The 16,741-nt window shown below is 38.8% G+C and overlaps 1 protein-coding gene across 1 annotated transcript; it reads left to right on the top strand.

Moving 5' to 3' along the window:
* The first annotated feature begins 741 nt into the window (after positions 1-741).
* On the top strand, positions 742-15,397 carry morn4 (MORN repeat containing 4). The gene is made up of 5 exons (XM_041789454.1): positions 742-790; positions 3,249-3,322; positions 5,000-5,114; positions 8,255-8,364; positions 8,470-15,397. Exons 2-5 carry the CDS (start codon positions 3,256-3,258, stop codon positions 8,616-8,618), a joined length of 441 nt encoding a protein of 146 aa, XP_041645388.1. The 5' UTR covers positions 742-790; positions 3,249-3,255; the 3' UTR covers positions 8,619-15,397.
* Positions 15,398-16,741: the final 1,344 nt, after the last annotated feature.

Raw genomic sequence — 16,741 nt, 5'->3', positions numbered from 1 at the left:
TCCTATCTATATTTGTAATATGAGAAGTGATCTACAATTTATAATCTCTAATAATGTATACTATAGTACAGTAAATAGCCCATAAATAGGACAGAGAGTGGCCATAAAGCTAAGTAAGCATCAGAATCGTGTTTAAAACGCTTCAGAGAGCTACATTAAAATGTCTTTCATAAATATGTCGGCCTCAGCCTACAAGCTAAAACACACCAGACCAATCAGATAAAGTTTTCAATGAGAGCCAACAACAGTCAGGCAATGAAACAGCGCGGCGGTCAGGCTGCATTGATGCTATTGTAATGCACCCTTCAGGTGCTGTCGGAAACAAGGCAGTTCTGAGCTTAGGCTCCGAAGAAAGTGAACAGAAACAACATAAAAGATGGCCAATATGAGCCAAATAATAACTCAAAAAAGAGGGAACTGACGGCTATTTCTGCCGCTGAATTGCAATTTAAGGGGTCATAATAAATCAAGTCAAACATTGAGGCTTTTGTGTTTGACCTACATTGGGAAGTATTCACGAAGCTGTTGTGGCGAACTCATTATACTCATCCCAAAGTAAAACAGCGTTTTCTTAAACGCTGTTGTCACCGTTATCTTCTCATTTGCGACCAATCTAGCCAACATAAAACTTGCATTAATGCCTTATGAGACACTGAAATTCGCATTTTGGAGCTTACGGAGAGAACCTGAAAGCGACATACGTTTCTCAGCCGGTGTTTTTATATTTTTACGCCCCTCCGGTCTTGTATTGTGGTTTCCATGCTTCGAAGACGCCTAACGTAGCGTACAGGTAAATATAAGAAAAGATAGCTCCTAAAGGTAATGTCGCTTGCTATGAATAGCCTCACCGTGTTTCATGATGTTGCTGATTTTAATAGGCTTGTTATTAAAACGACAGGCTTCTCTGCAACCTGTCTGTAAGGCTGCGGTGGGCAAACATATTGACAGCCCTAAGTTAGATAATTTACATTGACGGTTGTCTGTGTAAGATAATGAATTATTCACTCGGTGGCCGTCAGAAGGGTTAAATGACACCCATCGAGCATTTGGCTTTAAAGCAAGAGAGCTACTGTACAGTATTTAAATAGTCACAATGCCCTAAGCTTTTGTTTGTATTTGCAGTAATGCTACAGTCACGTTTTTAGTCTTTTCCTTAGCAAGAGGTTTTAACTCGTTGATATGTGCGTTTAACTGGGTTTAAACCAACACCACACACGTATCCTACTGTACACCTTGAATTTAACAGATTTAATGAGTGCTCAGTCCTTAGTTCATATACAAGGACATGTGCTTAAACCACTGCCTTTCCTCACAAAGGTTAAGACAATCATTTTCATCCAATTTAAGAACAAAAAACAGAAAATAATTCTATTTACAAAGGTAATACTGAAAATAACAGTCTTGCCAGTTTGTCAGGGTGTTGGATATTGTGACAAAAGTAAAACCCTATAGGGATGTAAGTAAACACTTCAATCTCATTATAATGTGTATCATTTTACTGGGTTTGTACCAAGATTTAATCATTTATTTTAAATATTCATACAGTTATTATATTAAATTTATTATCTGTAAAAAATAAATATCTTGTCAGTTATCCTTCAACCTTGCCTCTACATTCAAACCTAAAAATAAGACCCAATTCTAAACTATAAAATCCATAAGTATATACCCTTCTCTAAATAATGATAATATGTTTATTTTAAGGGTCGACTTACCGATACAACAAAAATTAGTCTGACATGTGAGACACTGTTTCAAATATCCATGGCTATGGATAATTTCCTAACTATCTTGGTGACACCCCTTAGCCAGACAGCTGTTTGTCCTGTCATTCAGGTTGTTTCCACTGAGTGGTTCGGTTCAGTTTGATATGGCACGGTATCACTTAAATTGAATTTCCGTTATCAAAAGTTGAAAAGGGGTCCCAAATATCTGACCAGTATTGTCCCACCCTTTTGGAACCCCTTTCCATAGGGGTGCCAAGCTTACCTACTTACCCGTCCCAAAAGGGTGGAACTGCACACACAATAGAGGGACACTTAAGGTCTTGATTTTCCTTTAAGGTAGGGGAAGGAGCATAAAGTTGAGTTCAGATTATATTTACCACTTACTGAATGCTTGTGGTGACTACGGAAACAGCTCAGCTTAGTTTTGTGGCTTTATCAATGTATATGATATTACAACTCAAACATTTCTATGGACATATTCTATCTTGCGCTGCCTGTGACGTGACATACTATACAGTTCACCCACCAAGTGAGGGTTCAGGTGTCTGTGGAAATGCAATCTATTTTTAACGTACAGAACCATACCAACCCACACTCAATCAATTGGACAACCTGATAGACTATACATGATTCTCCACCATTGTTGAAGTCAGTTACTTGCATTTCTACTACCAACCTTACCCTTACTTGGTAGGCAGGGGTTCTTAGTGGCACCGTCCAGTTCAATCTGACCCTCCTTTTCAACACTGATACCTATGAAGGTCTGTACCACAAGGATCATTAATGGAGCAGAAAGGTGCCAAAAAAGTATGACAGTACCGATCTTTTTTTTTTTTTTTTTTTTTTTTTTTGTTATCTTTACTAACTTTTGACAGTGGAGACACAAATGATTGCTACATTACTGAACCAGACTATTTGGTGGAAACAGCTAAAGGCAGTCTTTGCCTCCTGGCATTGAACAAATAAAGCCATAAGGAGACAGCATTATTATAGTCCTTGTTTCTGTGAAATGGGTTCAAATTGCCACATTAGTATTGCATTTAAGTACATCCCTATTTAATACTGATAACATAAAGTTGGTAGATTTGTGCTGAGCTTAATGTGTGTTTTTTCTTTTTTAATTTATCTGGTAAAAGATGATACTAAATTCAAATTTTAAATCTTTTTTAATCCCACAATAAGACTGGGATTTCTGTTGTCCTTACCATTGTTGCATTAAGCTATCCTTTAGTAGGTGAGATTTAGAAGTCTTTGCTTAAAAACAGAATGTCCCTGAGAGATACTAGGCACCTTTTTGTTCCAAACACTTTACATAAAACTAGGAAAAATTTCCTTTTCAATTGCTTTCTTTACAGTAAGGTACAAGGCTATGGCTTGAAAATGACTGGCATCTCCAAGCCAAGAAAACCTCACAGATGCTAATTTCACACTGTTCAAATCACATGCCAGCCATGTTTTTGTCAAAGTTATTGACTTTTTTCTGATGTAGTTGCCAATGAGAGTGTTTGCGTTTTGAAACAGGGGTGACATGACTCTGACCAGAGGATCTTTCACCTACGCCAGTGGGGAAGAATACCACGGCGAGTGGAAAGAAGGTAAGACCGTCCTGTTTCTCCATCTTTGTGCAAGCTTTAACATCACTACAGCGAATGGGCACACTTTGAATGACACAGTGTGTCAAGGGTGTGCAATTAGATAAAGGAAGTGAAATATGAAACACTGACAGAGCGAGAAAATGCTTTTAGTATTTATTATGTAAAGATTGCATTTGATATATAAACTTTTCCACTAAAGACCGACAAAAGAAAAGGAACAAAATAGCTATGTTCCATCCAAATATCAAAAATACTGATATTTCCTGGTTAGTGTAATTTTGTAGGGACGTGACACCATGCAATACAAAAAAAATCCATACATCCATGCATCCGTCCGTTATCCATGCCACTTATCCCATTTTGAGGTTGTGAATGTCGGGCACCAATCTGTCATTGAGCAAGGCTGGGTACACCCTGGACTAGTCCCTTGTCAGTCACATGGCTGATATATAGAGACACAAACATCAGTTTTTTTCACAGTGCATTTCCGAGACGGTGGCTATAATAAATCGATAGTAAATCTATTTGCATTAGTTGATAACACTCTGCTCTAGTATGTGCTTTTTTTTAATCTTATCTTGGGTCCTGGATATCAAAATGTTTTACAGTGGTCATCACCAGGAAATCCCAAGCCAGACATAAAAACATTATTGTTTAAATAAGAACACATGCGGTTTGCACATCTGCATGCATCAGCCTTTTAGTTTCATGTAAATTCCTCTGTGGATGTTGAAATGTCTTGTCAAAACTTTTACCTGTTGCAAAGATTATGAGGATGCTTGCACTGCTTGAACTCTCCCCCACACACATACAACATGCAGGCTCAAGCTATTTAATCAAATCCCAATTAGCTAGCATTGGCAACCCATGACAGACAGAGCCAGATTTACAGGCTCAGGATTTGTCAAATCTTCAGGATTAGACTTTGGACCTATTTGGGAAATCGTAGAGAGTGCTCAGTCAGCTGCTCATGAGAGACCAAATTAGTCATAAAATGTGGAAATAGACCATCCAGAGGAATTTATTTTGTCATTTATGATTATTTTTAGCTCCTTTTAGGTTGGTGGGAAAATGGTTTCTGCCACACATTTTCAGCTGTTTAATCCGTTGCCCTTCAGAGGTAACTTTGCCTACATTTCCTGTGCAGCAATTGCAGGTGTGAACCCTCTGAAATGATTATAAGCATCAGCAGTGAATCATAGGCTGCTAGGAAGGGAATCAGAGATTGTTACTTGACTGTCTGGATCCCAAAGTAGAAATCCCCGCTAAAAATCTGTTGGATTAGAGTGCTGTAATTCCCACCGTGCAGGAGGCAGATGGGACTCCTAATTCAGAGGTAAACCTTTAGCTGACAGCGAGGGGGGGAGGATACTGAGCATGTACTGACTCGTGACATATATTTAAGCTCCAAAGTGCCATGTGAATATAAAACACAGAGCCGCATTGCAAGGTCAAATGCCATACTCTTACAGTATGTTCCACATTATTGTAAAAGAAAAATCCATAAGGAGCAGAGCAGTCAGATGAGGCATGATGATTCTCATGTACATTAATGTGTTTCAGCAGATGGTTTCAAAATCTCGTGTCAAGGTCGTTTGACTTTATAGGATTTCTTGTGCTTCCATCATCTGTTTGAACTTGAGCCTTCACTCACTCTGATGATGTGCGACTTTCCAGGTCGGAGGCATGGAGTCGGTCAGCTCAAGTTTCAGGATGGAACCTGCTACACCGGCCAGTTTGAGAACGGGCTCTTCCATGGCTCTGGTGTGCTGCTGTTTACAGATGGATCCAGGTGTGAGCACATTCAGAATCTCTATCCTGATAGTTTTGCACCAGATTTAAAGCTCAGAAAATAAGTTGTGAATCAGACAGACAATAATACTGATGTCATTCAGATCATCATTTAGAAGATCCACCATTTTTATTATGTAACTTTTTAACCCAGTTAAACACTGACACAGGGTAGATGACAAATGAGACCATTTACTGCAAGGGTGGGCATCTGGCCACCAAGGAGGCAACATGCAGCCCCCATCCTCATTCAGTGCAGCACTAAAGTCAATTTCCAAACTTTGATGAAACATAACCATAAAGAAAAGTGACACTAAAAAAGTGCAACAGGAAAATTTAGCTTGACAACTGACGATTCTCAACTGGTGGGTCAGAACTCAAAAATAGGTTGCAGATCTGTTTTCAGGGAGTCTCAAATGTGTGCCTAGAAAAAAATATGGCAACAAGTCTTCTATGATAAAGAGTCTGTTTTAGTTGGCTTCTCAAGATCTTAGCTTATTTATCTTATTGTCTTGGGACAGTGGTGCGTAACTGGTGGCTGGGGGGCCACATGCAGCCCTCTCATTCACTCACTGTGGCCCTAAAGTTAATTTAATAAGTTGATCAAATATTAAGAAATTGTAGAACTGAGGAAAACATGATAAATCCTGCCATCAAAACAAAAAAACAGGAACATTTCTAGAATTATCTTTGATTACCAGTGAATGTCAAAATGTAAAAAATCTTTTGTGTGCAGTGTCAAGTGTATAAAAATTTAGACATGCAAGTAAAACATGCAAAGATACCCATTAACATGTTTGTTCACTGCACTAAAAAACACTATATATTGGCATAAATTGCATTTGTAACAATTTGACCCTCTGGCAGTGAAAATAACACAAAGTGGCCCTCTCAGTAACCAAATTTGCCCCCTGCTTTAGGATAAGACCGCTGTTTTTTCTATAACTTATTAATTTCTCAACATTTACACATAATCCATGAGTATAATAAGAAGACTTCTGTTATGATGTGTTTTTAAACATGCTTGTTCTTACCTGTCTCTGTTAAGTCAATTGTTTTATTCTTATTTATTCAAACTGCAAATTCTTTATAAAAACATTTGAGTGGTTGAAATTTTTTCAGGAATTTGAGTTGCTATTTCTCATTAAGGAGATGCTTGTGGGTCCTGAGGCAAGGAAACATAAAGCTCTGACAACACTTGTAGTTTAGAGAACAGCTTTATTAGACTGGTGCATTGCATTTTGTCTTGCAGGGTCAAGACAAAATGCATTAGTCTAATAAAACTGTTCTCTAAACCAGCTTCTGGCATCATCAGGGGTGCGTTTGGAATAACTCAAATTCAACCAAGAATTACAATGAATATGCAGGTTATTTGGCCTCACCAAGCCAACACATCATTTGAGAGCCTTCCCACCCAGCTCATCATCTGTTTGATCCCTGCCCTGAGGCTAGAGATTCAGGTCTATTAGGGCTCATTCCTCCAGAATGAGAGATAGTTTTTTTCCCATGCAGCTCTGATCCTGAATAGCACTTCCCAGGCCACCATCTCCACCCATCACACATAAACCTGGACAGTTTATGGGCATAACTGGTCACGCTATTTTGCCTACTTTGCACTTTTTTTGGACCATTTTATACATTTAGTTATGTCTCTTGTATGCTTTTTATGTTAAAATGAGCTGAAAAAAAAACACTACCTACTCATGTACAGGATATGGAGTGTCGCCTGTGAACTAGTTCTGACAGACAACTCAATAATACTAATTTCACACTTGAGATGCTTTTTAATGAAATCATGACACACATTCTACTAATTCAGCAGTCTATTTTAGCTGCAAGATTTACAGACTGTTCCTCTGCTCTGCAATTGCTACGCTCTTGCCTTCAACCCACCTCCACCCCAGCATCCACCTGTAGACTCTGACAGGAGGGGTCAAGATGTTATCTAGTTACTCCTCAAATTCTGCATGTAATATAAATCTGTGAGGAGTGAGTAAGTCGGAGCATTACACTAAAGAGCTGCTGCCATTGAAAAATTACAGTATTTTGCATTGCTTTGTGGGTACTCTTAAGGTTGGTTTAGGCTTCTGCATCAATTCTATGCCACAGCAATGCTGTAGTGGCCCACACTGTAGTGAGCACTACCTACTTATGATTATTGTGTCTGCCTGGCTCTGCAGTACTTCACCTAAAGGGTAGTCGGCAGTGCAATTTCTTAGTTAGCTACATCATAATTTTCCAGTACAGTCACAAAACTCTTTCTTTGTTTGTGTACAGGAATACAGGAAACAGGCCCATTTTGTTGGAATCAGAACTGATAAATATTGAGCAGCAGTTGATGATACTGCAATTATTGCAGAGGAGACATCAGAGGAGATGGAGAATACAGATGCTGAATCAGCTGAGGTGGAACAAAAGATTTTCTTGTTTGTACAGCCACTGAGAGAGATGTGGATATGAAATGCACCTCTGATATTTTTGGGTGACAGGAAGTGGATCATTCATCCATTCATCTCACTCTTGGTACACACAATATGCCAGTAGACATTACTCTAAGAGTAGCAGTCACGTGATTCTACACGGCGGACCCATCACAGGGCTCATGGTCTGCGTAGTAGCATTTTCTTCAGTAGTGCACATCCTTCTGCATAGGTTTCAGATCTATGCAAATCTATAGAGAAGCTTTGACACAACTTTAAATCCAGTACTATTTTCTCCCGTTGTGTGATTGTGCAGCACTTAGGTTAAAGAGAATTGTTCCTAATAGAAATACATGACATAAGAGATACGAACACACGTGGCCTGAAGGAATTCTGATAAATTCAGTGAAATCTGGGACACTTTTCTACAATTTCCTGAAAGTAATCTATTATAAAAGAGAAAAATGGCAAATTAAGCAACATCTGTGAATAAAAGTGGCATTTTTATGATATATTTTTCACAAATAGTTTTTTAATATTATTTTTGGTTTGTATGGCTTTTTTTTGGATTGAACAGGGGACAGAGTAGGAAACTGGGGAGGTCATAAAAGAGAAATGACATCTGGGAAAGTAGCCAAGGGTTGGAACAAAACCCAAGCACCTGCTGTAAAAATGGGTATAATGTTAAAATCAAATGTTATTTTCTCTCCTCACACATCAGATATGAAGGAGAATTTGCACATGGAAAATTTCAAGGTCTGGGAGTCTTTGGACGGTACGATGGCATGAGGTTTGAAGGAGAATTCAAAGATGGGCGTGTTGAGGGATATGGTTAGTTTTGTTTTTTCCTTTTTTTCCACTATTGGCTCAGTTTTTCCATCAGGATGTCGATGTCTCTATGTCATTGGTGATAGTGTTCTGTGTCTGTGCCTGCAGGGTTATTGACTTTTCCAGATGGAGCTCATGGTGTCCCACGAAATGAGGGCTTGTTTCAAAACCACAAGCTGCAGAAGAGAGAGAAGTGTCCTGGCGTGGTGCAGCGTGCACAGGCTTCAGCCTCCAGTGCTCGCAGTCTGGCACTTTGACTGTCATGGACCCTGGAGGAGACACGATCACGATTCCAGCACCTTCCAGGAGCACCTCAGGGATGTACACTCCCATCCAGCTATTTTCTCTGTGTCTTTCTCTATTTTTTCAAACCTCTATTTCAAGTTTTTCTGCATCTTCCTAGCTTAGCCTTCACAGTGGCTTGGAACGCACATGCGACATTGACCAAACAAAGGCTCTCTTAAAGACTGACTTGAAATGCACAACACCATGAAGCACACCTTTAACTTAAACCAGTCACTTAGATACCAGATGCTGCTGTTATTTTCTCCTCTACTCATAAACACTGTCTTAATGTTTTTCCCTTAAATAGCTAGCTTTCAGACATCAAACAGCTGAAAATGGGAGACCTATCCTTATCAAAACAGAGAACTTGAAGAGGTCTCTCCTGCAAAGGGAAGAAATGTCACTTAAGTGTGATTATCAAAGATTAAGCCACTAATGAGACAAATTCTATGGGAGCCCTAAGTGGACATGCGTACATACATTTTATTTGGTCCATTTTTCCATTGTAAAGAGACATTTCTTGTCGATTCTTATCTTTGGGTTATTAGAAAAATAATATTCCTTTACTGACACCCTGAGAAAACATCTGGGAAACACTCATTACAGAAGAAAAATGGAGTCATAAAATGCATGGATACATGTTGTCTTTAGGCTTCTGTAAACACTTCCCCTAAATTGTGCTGCAATCCATACCAACAATGTATCTTAAAGGTACCCTGCTGAGCTTTTGACTGCTGTTAGTGCTAATAAGCAATGTTATAACAAGCGGGCCCCTTGATGTTTTATCACGCACAGGCATAAGGCTGCATGCAAAGAAGACTGTTGGAGACATAATATTTTCTTGTACATGGTTTTGTACAACTTTGCCAAAAGATAATTGATGCAATTTTTAAAGAAACGTAGCAACGTGCCCCAAAAGCCAGTATCAAAAGTTGCGTTTCCACCTAATAGGCTCGTTTGATTTTGTTCTACTTTGCACAGTTTTAAGAGTTCAGTAATAAGAGTTGGTTCTTTGTTTATTACTGTTTTGGGTTTATGACGCCTTTAACAGCAACCAAAATGTAAAGAAAACAGCTCTCAAATGGGAGCTGGCTGCTGATGTTCACATAAAGAACCCAGGTCTTAGAACAAGCTTGTTTGCAAACATCACTATAGCTCTTGACTTGGCATCTTGAATGACAAAATATGATGCATTTTATGTTTATAATTACCACTGTCGCATTGTTTAAGCAGCCAACCAACTGTAGTGAGTCTAGCTCTTCTCTTTAGGGTCAGAAAGGCTGTTGGGACCCCAACAGAAGGATGCCAACAGAGGATGCTTACTTTGGTACCTTGTTTTGTTGTTTCTTCTGTTCCCATCCGCGTCCTGCTTTTCTCCCACCCTCCTTTCCAACTCCAGTGAGCTTCAGTCTGGTTTTGAGTCCGATTCCTGCCCCTTAAAGAGAAGGTTCTTTAACTACTGTTGCAGGCCTAAATACTGCTAGTGCTGAGCTCATGGTGATCAGTCCCAGTCTTTATAATAATAGGCAACATCAGAGGCTACGGTTTAGACCTGCCCTCTTTCTAAAGTGTCTTGAGATAACTTTAGCTATGAATTGTTGCTATACAAACAAAGGTTGATTGATTAATAACTATTTTGTATTTTCACTGGGTTATAGGTTTTGACATTCTTGGTTTGCATTTGTTTTTGAAAGTTGCTCATGTAATGATTTGTGGTCATGTGACTGTTGATGTGATTACCTTCACCTGTACATAATGAGGCTCACGGTTGTCTCTTTAGTTTGATTAGGAATAGCAGTGCTTGAAACATGACTGTTTTGATGCATTAAATAATTTGGATTTCTGGAGTGTACTAGACATCTTTCCTGATGTGCTTTAGTACCTTTCCAATTTTGACAATGAAAACACAAATACTTGGACACTGACCAGAACTGAACTGAACGAGACCATTGGGTGGAAACAAACCTTAGGAAGACTGCATTCATCAAAAACTCAAATCTAAGCAAGTATACTGTCAAATTTCTAATAAAAGTTCTAATTACATCTATTTAAAGCAACATTCACTTGGTTAGCTCAGATAAAACTTTATTTCAAGATACAAGGCACAAAAAATAAGATTTGCAATGTTTGTTAAAGGTACAAGTAACAGAGGGAAGCAAATGTTGCCTGTTGACTGTCTTGGCCCTACTATGAATTGAATAATCTGGGCTTGTTGGATAAATATGGCTTGAAAAGACAAATAACTTTCATAGATTTGAGTTTTTGTAGTTAAAATAAAAGAAATCCCTAAAAAAAGAAAATGCAAATTACCTAAAAATGCAGATTTTAGGATGAATTTGTAATAATTCATCTGTGAATTTAACACAAAGTACTGTTGAAAAAAACAATGAGTACATATAAGCTTATGTTTCTTTAAAAAAGCACTCATCAGGGCACCTTTAAAATCCAGTCTCATTTAACATTATCACTGCATATTAGTTCTTTCTAGAGATGCATTTTGTCACTTGTCCTTCTCTGTGTAATGGATCAGTATTCACATTTGCCTTAAAGATGTTTTGGTACTAGAGTGTAGTTCAAGGGTGTCATTCTGAAAACAAGATCACGTGCTTGCCCTCTCTTTCCCCTCTCTTCTGCATCGTTTCCCCCTACGGTGTCTGTCATCCTTATGAATTTGAGGTCTGTTTGAAGAGTGCCTTCACTCTAAGACACACGTTGCTAAGCTGGTGATGACTTCCAGCTCTCGTCACTCACATTCAGTCCAGCAGCTCCAATAGACTCCAATAAAGCTCACTCTCCTTGAGGAAATCATCAGAGAGGAGGTTTAATTCAGCAGGATAATTCTCATGTTTAACCTGAAAGTAGATGATGTATAATCCTAATTAAACACATTAAATTAGGGATGTAGATCTTAAATGAGGCAGCTGATTGAAAGATTTTATAAAGCAGATATAGGATTTTTATGTGTGTTTTCTGTGAGGTGAAACATATTTATTGTGTTTGTTCTGGCCTTTCAAACAAACCCGTAGTTAAATAAACAGTATGTAGAATTTTTGCACCAAAAATCCACATCAATCAGAAAATGATGACGCATATGTTATATATTATTCTAGATGAGCACTTACAGTTACATTAAGTCTGAACAGTTTTCAAAATCAGAGGAATCCTTCATGTTTATTAATGGTCCTTTTCTTTTTGTAGATGTCATGGCAGACACAATATGTTAACTATTTCTGTGGAAATACTGGGTGTTACTTGAAGACTGCTGCATAAAGCCCAGTTAAGACCGAGGATTCACGATGCAATGAGACCGCGTAAGAACGACTGTGGGGATAGTTACAGCTGTCTGAACTGAGCTGTTGCCACTCACATCAGGTTATCTGACAGTGTTGCTTGTGATTCAGTTTGCCAGATTGCAAGCAGCTGGTTTTTGGACATTGCAAACAGATAAATGGGAAATGGAAATCTTGTTTTGATAGACTATATATGCCAACGAGTTTTTCATTAAAACAATGATGGGTATTTTGGACAGAATTTCATCAATCTTTTCAAAATCCACAGAAATGTTTTACCTGTTAAACACTCCTATTCTCTCCATCAGCTGGACATGTAAGCAGGATGCACAATGCTATTCTAAGTAATACATAAGAAATTCAAGGCTGTTGTAGCTATAGTTGTCTATGTATAAATGTTGTTTTCAGCAGATAGCTTTGTTATAACAAGGCTGAGCTAGCAAAGCATTTTTGTGCTTGTATGTGCTGTAAAAGGTTACTGATACATGCTTGCAGCATGCTATGATTGTGATGACAATAGAGAATTATCACCTTCATGCAGAAATCACGCAACCTAATGTCACATGTTATCATGATGGTAAAGATAAAAAGGAAGGGGAAAAGCTGTTGAATACATAGGGCTGTCTTTGTAGAGACAAATGTATTGTGCAGTAACTTAAGAAAAACAATAGATCGTCTCTTCCAGTCACTGAGGTGTGAACTCACAGGCTTTCAGAATATTGCGTTAAAGTTGCGAGTTTCAACTCGTCTCATTGTGAATCTTCGATCCGAGCTGGGCTTAAGGATGCAAACTGCTACTGCTGCAGTTCTGTCGCTTTATCTCATTCGTGTTTTGTACTGTTTACTTGTTATGGACCAAGATTATTGTCTGCCATTGGCTGTTACATGTTCTGTCCCCCAAGCGCCCCTCTAGACACTTCCTGGTTGAGTACAGAGATGTGTTGCTCAGGTCCGACCACATCTGTTGCTTGCTTCTTGTTTCAAACTGAGGATTTTGCTCAATAAAAACTTCACTCCATGTGGTGTACAGATCACCTAGTGTTAAATGGGAAGGCCATCATTATGGCAAAGCCCTCCATGAAACAAGACTGTATCTTATCCATGTTTTTTTGCTGCTTACTTGTGATGGACCATGATTGTTCTCTGTCATAGGTTGGCAGTCTTTTCCCTTTACTTGCAAAGCATTCTGTTTACCTGGAAGGCATCTTTGAACTGCTTTTCTCCATCGTGATACAAAATTAATCCGTGAAGCAATGACAGGGGTTTACTTTTTAGTAAATATACATTTATGGAGTCAGGTCGGGTATCGGAGCATATGCCGGTCGGCACAACTGCTCTGGCCCCCTGATGGCCATCCTCCAGGCCTGCTCCAGACCCATACCCAATCTCTCCAGGTATCCTCTCAGCTGCCTCCTCAACACAAGGCAAAGGATGCTGACCCCCTTTCAGCTGCGTTAGCAACTGCCGTTATTTATGAAGTGGAGTTTTCATTGAATAAAGTCCTCGATTTAAACCAAAAGACAAACGATGGAGGTGGATGAACCCAGGAAGTGCATCCTTATTTGTCATCTTCTGCTATTATTTTAAATTAGAGCCCCTTAGCGGTGGAATTTTACATACTGTTTGTTTAAGTGTTTGATTGGTCAGAAAATTGTGTTACTGACTTATTTAAGACATTGTGGTTGAGTGTTTTCTGAGAATTATATATGCTACAGCTATAGCTGGTCACAGTTATTTGTGATCACAGATTATTTCATTGTACTTGAATAGTTTATAGGCCTTAAAGAGCATTTGTGGATGTGGCTTGTCTAGGGTTGCCTATATGAAACTTCAACCAAAGACAATCAGATGATATTAAAGTTAAAGGAGTATGGAAAGATAGCAGGAGTTACATGTGTTATTTCTTACAGCTGAACATTAAAGGCAAATCAAAAAGGACAAATCAACATGGGAATTTAGGGCACAATAATAACACAAGGACAGAAGATTGAACCAGGGATTGATATGAGATTCTTCTGTAAATATTCCCTTATTCTCCAGCCTAGATTGTTGCAGTAGCTGATGTTATTTTTTCTGGAGGGGTAAAAAAATCAATACTTAATATTGTGTCTGTACTGTTGCTTGCGCTGGAAACCCCTTTTGGTAAGGCAGTTTGCTGCAATGTGCATTCAGAAGAGTGACATTAGACCACTGCATGCATCAGTACCACTATCAACTAACACTTAATGATACTTTAATGTTTGCTGTATGTGCAAAGTGTGTAATATCCTGTGTTTTGCATCATGTTATGGTATTTTTTCTCTCTTTGCAATGTTGGAAACAACATCTGATAGCGCCTTCTTTGCCTACACACACCATGCCTGAGTGGAATTAAATTCACCAGAATCCCACATGCATTTCCAACTGGAAACAAATGGTGCTTGAAAAGCGTGCCTGTCCAGACTCTCACCTGCCTGGAGAATACCATTGCCATGGTTACCTTTTTTCTGTAACAAGAAAAATGCTTTGAGTGCTCTTATAGAAAACTACCGCACAGTATCCTCTTATTCTCCTGGAGAAGGTACAAGTATGTATCACAAAGATGGTAAATGGTCGATGTGTTTAATAAAGATGTGTTAAAAAATGAAGCATCGATAAGAAATCCATGATTGTGCTGTTATTTCTGATGCTCTAACACGCAGGATGAAACGTGCTGCTATAGGAGGAAGTTTTCAAGGATAAAAAAAATGTGCCTCTGGATTTTTGGCTGCTGCACAGCGGGAAGCAGAAGCCTCCAGTTTTTTACCATCCCCCATCTCACTCTACACCACTCCAGCCCTCTGCAACAGCACAGCATACTGCATGTAGTTCACATGGAATTAGAAATGACAGAAGTAAAGCAGTGAAACATGTATGAGTCATAGAGATTTCAGATTCTTTTTTTCTTTCTGATGCATGAGCCATTTTAGCAAGAATATCTCTGAGAGAAGGAGAAATAAATAACACTTTCACACAGTGTATTTAACCTTATATAGTACATGCTGTGTGCTTTCTCTAGCGTCCCTGACAGTTACATCGCAGAACAGGAAATACTGTGTGCCACTGATAATGTATCTGATGAACTGTCTAGACAGAACTCAAGGGTTTGTAACTGCTTTTCAGAAATGCATTTTACATTCACATTTAAAAAATTATGCATTAACGCAATATGTGTTAACAAATGACTGGTGATGTTTTCACAGGCACAAAACTCTTTAAAATTTCAAAATACATTGACAAAGCGAAAAAAAGAAACACAATGGAAAAGATGATTAAAAACAGCAAATAAGATCCAAAAAGACAAATAAAGACAGAAAGACAGTTGGTTGCATACTGGCCTATAAAGAACATCAGTGTAAGGTGCATTAAGAATTGTAAATAGTGCAGACAGATATATGCAGTATCATAAGCATTTCCTAATGTGGGGATTAGAAAGCTAAAATGGTATATACAGTTGAAACCAGAAGTTTACATACACTATATAAAAAGGCACATAAACTTTTTTTTCTCACCGTCTAACATTAAATCAGATTAAACTTTTACTGTTTTTGGTCAATTAGGATTACCAAAATTATTTCTATTTGCTAAATGCCAGAATAATGAGAGAGATAATTTTTTAGACATTTTTTTATTATTTTCTTGAGAGTCAGAAGTTTACATACACTAAGATTACTATGCCTTTAAACAATTTGGGAAAGCCCAGATGATGATGTCATGTCTTTGGAAGCCTCTGATAGGTTCATTGACAACATTTGAGTTAATCGGAGGCACACCTGTGGATGTATTTTAAGGCACACCTGAAACACACTGCTTCTTTGTGTAGCATCATGGGAAAATCAAAAGAAATTAGCCAAGATATCAGGAAGAGAATTGTGGACTTGCACAAGTCTGGTTCATCCTTGGGTGCAATTTCCAGATGCCTGAAGGTGCCACGTTCATCTGTTCAAACCTTTATACCCAAGTATAAACACCATGGGAATGTCCAGCCATCATATTGCTCAGGAAGGAGACGGGTTCTGTGTCCCAGAGATGAACATGCTTTGGTCCTTCAAGTGCATCTCAACCCAAGAACAAAAGCAAAAGACCTTGTGAAGATGCTGGCTGAAGCTGGTAAGAGTGTGTCATTATCAACAGTCAAACGAGTCCTGTACCGACATGGGCTGAAAGGCCACTCTCCCAGGAAGAAGCCATTACTCCAAAAGAAACATAAAAAAGCCAGATTACAGTTTGCAAATGCACACAGGGACAAAGACCTTCATTTTTGGAGACATGTTCTGTGGTCTGACGAAACTAAAATCGAACTTTTTGGCCATAATGACCATCGTTACATTTGGAGAAAAAAGGGGGAAGCTTGCAAGCCTGAGAATACCATCCCAACTGTGAAACATGGGGGTGGCAGCATCATGTTGTGGGGTTGTTTTGCTGCAGAAGGGACTGGTGCACTTCACAAAATAGATGGCATCATGAGGAAAGAACATTATGTGGAAATACTGAAGCAACATCTCAAGACATCAGCCAGGAAGTTAAAGCTTGGGTGCAAATGGGTTTTCCAAATGGACAATGACCTTAAGCATACTGCCAAACTGGTTACAAAGTGGCTTAAGGATAACAAAGTCAATGTTTTGGAGTGACCATCACAAAGCCCTGATCTCAATCCCATTGAAAATTTATGGGCAGAGCTGAAAAGACATGTGTGAGCAAGGCGGCCTACAAACTTGGCTCAGTTACACCAGTTCTGCCAGGAGGAATGGGCCAAAATTCCTGCAAACTATTGTGAGAAGCTTGTG

This window comes from Cheilinus undulatus, linkage group 6, assembly GCF_018320785.1.
Source record: "Cheilinus undulatus linkage group 6, ASM1832078v1, whole genome shotgun sequence".
NCBI lineage: Eukaryota > Metazoa > Chordata > Actinopteri > Labriformes > Labridae > Cheilinus > Cheilinus undulatus.
The sequence above is the reverse complement of the archived record's forward strand: the minus strand, read 5'-3'. Positions and strand labels throughout refer to the sequence as shown.